Source organism: Eutrigla gurnardus (genome assembly GCF_963514095.1).
Source record: "Eutrigla gurnardus genome assembly, chromosome: 15".
NCBI lineage: Eukaryota > Metazoa > Chordata > Actinopteri > Perciformes > Triglidae > Eutrigla > Eutrigla gurnardus.
In genome coordinates, this window is record NC_139938.1 from 3,087,172 (window position 1) to 3,092,990 (window position 5,819).

General features: G+C 42.8%; 1 protein-coding gene across 1 annotated transcript; it reads right to left on the reverse strand.

Annotated features, from left to right (window-relative positions):
- Positions 1 to 1,375: 1,375 nt before the first annotated feature.
- Positions 1,376 to 3,526, reverse strand: LOC311025503 (protein phosphatase methylesterase 1-like). Its single transcript, XM_084028425.1, has 6 exons — positions 3,462 to 3,526; positions 3,266 to 3,323; positions 2,489 to 2,540; positions 1,907 to 2,061; positions 1,684 to 1,774; positions 1,376 to 1,533 (listed from the first exon to the last, which is right to left on the reverse strand). The coding sequence occupies exons 2-6, from the start codon at positions 3,282 to 3,284 to the stop codon at positions 1,419 to 1,421; spliced, it is 432 nt and encodes a 143-aa protein (XP_083884551.1). The 5' UTR covers positions 3,285 to 3,323; positions 3,462 to 3,526; the 3' UTR covers positions 1,376 to 1,418.
- Positions 3,527 to 5,819: the final 2,293 nt, after the last annotated feature.

A 5,819-nucleotide genomic window follows, 5' to 3' on the forward strand; every position in this document is an offset into this window, starting at 1 on the left:
AGCCTTCCAGACTCGCTCCAATGCTAACCCATTGGGGCACGTTATATCTGCTTTCCTGGGCCTCAGAAAACAATTCCAAGACCTATGCAACACAGGTTGGGTCCGTACGAGACACCACGGCGCTCGTTTAGCTCAAATAGTGTGGCAAAATGACATAAATATGTGTGTTTTAGCATGAAGTTACTCACCTCAAATCACCCCGTAGACATTAGCAGTAGATAGCCGAGCGCCTGTCGTCCCTCCCAGTCACCGCAGAAACGAAAACGTTTTCCTCGTAGTTTTGATTTTGTATCCATAAAGAAACGACCGAGCAGTGCAGTCGTCCTGTCCGTAATAAATCCATGAAGCTGTTATATCCATATGTATGACTATGTTACAACATAGCAACGATAGCTTCAGCTAGTAACCTGCCGGGTGCTCGTTATCACTCTGTTGTGTCTCTCATCACTCTGTTGATGAGAGTATGCAGTCTGCACACGCGTCACGCGACACGCGACTCCCACTCGTGCTGTCAACACAACTAGCCTACTGAGACTGCGTGAGATTTGTTGTGGCTGTAGCAGGTTCAACTGTCACACAGGCTAAGCAATCTTACTATGTAGGCTAGCGCTAGTTACACTGTCATATGGACATGACAGCACTGCTCGATGGAAAGAAGTTTGTCACTGTATTGGCTTGAAAACAGCTCCAGAGTGAGGACGTCGGGAGACGGGAACTTGCGCGAGACTTTTGGCTCCCGGCTACTGTTTAGCTGTAAGCAGTCGTTGCTATGTTGTAACATAGTCATACATATGGACATAACAGCTTCATGGATTTATTACGGACAGGACGACTGCACTGCTCGATCATTTCTTTATGGATACAAAATCTACGAGGAAAACGATTTCGTTTCTGCGGTGACTGGGAGGGACGAGCGCCCGGCACGTTACTAGCTGAAGCTATCGTTGCTATGTTGTAACATAGTCATACATATGGATATAACAGCTTCCTGGATTTATTACGGACAGGACGACTGCACAGCTCGGTCGTTTCTTTATGGATATAAACTACGAGGAAAACGTTTTCGTTTCTGCGGTGACTGGGAGGGACGACAGGCGCTCGGCTATCGACTGCTAATGTCTACGGAGTGATTTGAGATGAGTAACTCCATGCAAAAACACACATATTTATGTCGTTTTGCCACACTATTTGAGCTAAACAAGCGCCGTGGTGTCTCGTATGGACCCAACCTGTGTTGCATAGGTCTTGGAATTGGTTTCTGAGGCCCAGGAAAGCAGATAAAAGTTGCCCCAATGGGTTAGCATTGGAGCGAGTCTGGAAGGCTGCCAGGCAGGTACTAGGCAACGTCAATTTTTGTCTGTTTTTTTGCTTCTAATAAGTCGGGATGACCCTGGGGACAACGGAAATGGGGTCAAAAATTACCGGATTTCTCCTTTAACGTACAGATGAGAAGCAGAGAAGACATACTTTTTCACCTGGCCTCCCATTGACACTCGTGCTGACTCCATGTTTCGAATCTGGCCACTCTTCACACTGACGGCAAAGGAGAAGCAACACAGGGGAAATGCTTTCAGCGAGGTTCTTTTCGGTTTTAGTAAATAATGTATATGACACTATATGCTACCATTAACCAAATTGCAGAGTAGTATATTTTAGTCCAATCATACATCGAAGCAGGTTTACCTCCACTCAATGGCATTCTCCAGAGATTTAAATGTCTTTGGCCGACTTCTGAGGAAATTCTGCATACTGTTCAAAGCATCCATCGCTGTGCCTGAATGCAATAAACAACAATCACTTGACATGAATACACCGATTAATACGGAGATCATTTGATTTAATTACGAACATTTATCATGTAAATTAAGCGTCATAAATAGAAAAATATCTGTCTCCAGTTAGTTACCTTCTACAACGTCAATGACACAGAGGCCAAGCAGGGATGGTATATGGTTGGCAGCGGCAGTGTGAACTGCAATGGCCCCACCCATGCTGTGTCCAATAATCATGATGGGAGGTGGGCTCTCCCCATAGAGCACCTCCACCACTTTGCCAATGTCCCTTTTGAAAGAAAAGGCAAGATAACCGTTTTACATTCCTGTCATGTGTCAGTGTTTCTGTGTGTACAGTCAGAGACCTCCAGACAGAGTGTATAACGACTAATCATTTCATTTTCATTTTAAAAGCATATTTATCAACTCATTCATCTAAATGCACACCATCACAAGAATCCATACAACTCTCAAATGACTTTCTTCCTTCTGGACTGAGCCGTGAAAGCAAGACCATACAAGGATGCACCAAACATACCCTGCCTTTAGGTGGGAAGCTGCACGGACGTAAGCTGACTGTGTGTGTGACTCGATTCTGTCGGCTGTCCTGCAGGATCATACTGTCCCCTCAGGCTTCCCATATTTTTCTGTGATTCAAGGCCAAGCTGTTGAGAGTGAGTGCGTATGTTATATCAACTGCACACAAAGCAACTTACTTGGCCATCGTGTCCGCAGAGAGATCATCAGGATTTTTCACTTTTGTGTCACCTATAGGTAATGAGAGAAGCACATTTTACAACTTGTTCCACCAAAGAAATGAAGATGCAATGTATCATCTCTTTAAAAAAAAAGTGCCTGCATTCATATGCAGAACCTTTTGGTACAGGAAATGTTCTGGTTCCCGTTTGTAGTCAATGACTAATCACATTGGCAGGCTTTGGATGATTGCAGGTAAACAATCCATGGGAAGAGCAAAAAGGGGAACACACTGGCCGAAGTGCAATCAAGGCTTTAACTTTTTATTGGTTTAAAATGAGCTTGTTAACTTGCTACTTGTGAAACAACCCAGTTGAAAACGTCATCTCTCAACTCCAACTCCAGTCTCGCATCTCAAGTTGCTAATCGGACTGTAAACAATGAGCAACACACAGAAAGGGAAGTCTTGACTCTGGATATCTGCAGGTTAATCTAGCTAGCTAGCCAATCAGTTCTGAGATTGTGCACAGAACAGTGTCTGTGAAATAAACGCAAAACTACAATATGTTCTAGAAATAGATCAATGTTAAGGGCATATTACGTAATTACAGAATGCCAATGGTGAGCTAAAATCGTGAGGATGCAGTGATCAACATTTTATTTTTTTAATTCATTAAGTAGACTATTTCCCATTATAACTAAGCAAACTAATACATCTCCATCACAATCTCAATTTCCTAAACTATAAATAAAATATGTCTAGTTACATGTTGTCTCCCGTGACAACCTTTATTTACCATGAGCTCGAAGGTCCATAGCCACCACCCTGCAGTTGATCCTGCTGCATATGACTGCCTGCAAAGACACATACGGAAACCATTTAATCAATCAAATAGCGTATAGCAAAGACGCTGAAATTAAAGAACAGCTCCATAAATATTCTATTATGAACATGCACTGAGTTTCTAATTCGTTATGAGGTATTATGCTCACAGTGAACACCGCCCAGGAGAGTGCAGAGTGTCCTCCTCCATGAAGCAGAAGCAGCACAGGACCATTGGCTCAACTGCAGAAAATTCTGAAAATGTTCAAGGTAGTCAAGGAAATTCAGAACATAGCCGTGCAAGAATTAGCTGCTCAAAATACAATACACATGAATTGCATAAAGTGCTAATTTTCTACACTAAGCTGAAGTTAGACAGCACACTGGTCTCAAGAAAAGGCTAAATCTGAAATGACCTAGTTGGCTTTGAATGCTCTGGGTGATTTCCACACCAAAAGTGTCAAATATGATATAAATATTTTCTGACAAACACAAGAAGGATATATCTTTGCCATTTTCATTTTCCACCTCAACATGGTTTCAAAGTAGTGACTCCAGGGCAGGGGTGAGAAATCTCTCTTCCGTCCAGGTCTGTATAGAAAAAAAGAGCAAAAGTGTAAACCAATCTCATATTGCAACAGGATAATTAAAACGGTCAAATGCTACTACATTGAGTCCCAAATAGATTAAAGAAGATACAGATTAAAGATTGATGATGGGACACAAGTAATGCAAACTATAAATTGTGAAATTCAGTAATATATTATTATTATATATCTATTATTATAGACTGGTTACCTGTCTGTCTCTACATGTCAGCCCTTTGATAGACTGGTTACCTGTCTGTCTCTACATGTCAGCCCTGTGATAGACTGGTTACCTGTCTGTCTCTACATGTCAGCCCTTTGATAGACTGGTTACCTGTCTGTCTCTACATGTCAGCCCTGTGATAGACTGGTTACCTGTCTGTCTCTACATGTCAGCCCTTTGATAGACTGGTTACCTGTCTGTCTCTACATGTCAGCCCTGTGATAGACTGGTTACCTGTCTGTCTCTACATGTCAGCCCTGTGATAGACTGGTTACCTGTCTGTCTCTACATGTCAGCCCTGTGATAGACTGGTTACCTGTCTGTCTCTACATGTCAGCCCTGTGATAGACTGGTTACCTGTCTGTCTATACATGTCAGCCCTGTGATAGACTGGCGAGTCCAGGGTGAACCCTGACCATCACCAAACAGGACGCAAACATTAGACCTGTCTCTTTGGAGACCACTCACCCTTAAATGTACATTAATATCTCCAGACACTGCTTTTCGTGTAATGAATGCTCCTGACATATCTAAGCTCATGTCGGTTAACATAACGGATCAAATAGTTTAACCTAAAATACATAATTATTGTTATAATGCTTAGGTTGCATTCCAAAGCTACGTGCTAAAACTCTGGCATCCATGGCAGCAACAGCTAGCTTAACTCCCGCTAGCTAACGCGTTGGCTTCAGCAGGCCTTTGAACAAACTGCGGAGACGCAGAGAGCATCGGTGGGATGGTGGAAGCTATAAAAAGTAACGTTAGACAGCACGCTAAATCATCCTGCTTCACTGCCATCTACTGGATATGAAATCAACTACAACACACCAGTGTTTACAACATTTCTTATGATTTGAAAATGCTCTTAATGTAAATGATTTGCCCACTGAAGATTGTGCTCATTGTTAGAACTCCTTCAATTTGGTTCTTCATAGGAGGTGACTGTGAATTACTTTGAAATGTGGAATGGTGATGTTTTTATGTGAGTTTGCGCTTGAAACTTAAAAGCTTGTAACTTGCCTGCGTTCATTTGTACTCTCCAAAAGTAATAGCTTGTTAATAATAATTTCGAAGCTAACTTTGACGGCCAACAAGATTGTTTGCCTGTAGCACATAGGCCTACCTCTGGTAAAGCACTACTCACCTACTAATGCTCTCTTTTGTTTAATTTCCTTCCTGAGAGGCTGCTGAGCCCCTCACACGTTGGAGGGTTTCATCCCCACTCCAAAATGCCACTAATACGAAGCAAAATATCGTATTAGTACGAAAATATCAAAATATCCTTCCTACAATGACGCAGCAATGCAGATTGCGTCATTGGTCTGATCCGAGCTGGATTCGAACCGGTGAAGACCGGGCCAGAGTCTCCTGCGCATGGGCATTGCGCACCTATTCTTTAAGCACCTGCTCTTACCACTCGGCCACCGCGCGGTGGTGTAGTGTGCTGTCACTAGAACCTTTATTTACCATGAGCTCGAAGGTCCATAGGTCCTGCTGCATATGACTGCCTGCAAAAACACATATGGAAACCATTTAATCAATCAAATAGCGTATAGCAAAGACGCTGAAATTAAAGAACAGCTCCATAAATATTCTATTATGAACATGCACTGAGTTTCTAATTCGTTATGAGGTATTATGCTCACAGTGAACACCGCCCAGGAGAGTGCAGAGTGTCCTCCTCCATGAAGCAGAAGCAGCACAGGACCATTGGCTCC

Bases quoted from the DNA above. Each gene is read 5' to 3' on its own strand.
- LOC311025503 (XM_084028425.1), bottom strand. The intron at 2,062-2,488 runs GTAAGTTGCTTT...TTCTTTCAAAAG, and splicing joins TCTGCGGACACGATGGCCAA to GGACATTGGCAAAGTGGTGG. The intron at 1,534-1,683 runs GTAAACCTGCTT...CTTTGCCGTCAG, and splicing joins GAGAATGCCATTGAGTGGAG to TGTGAAGAGTGGCCAGATTC.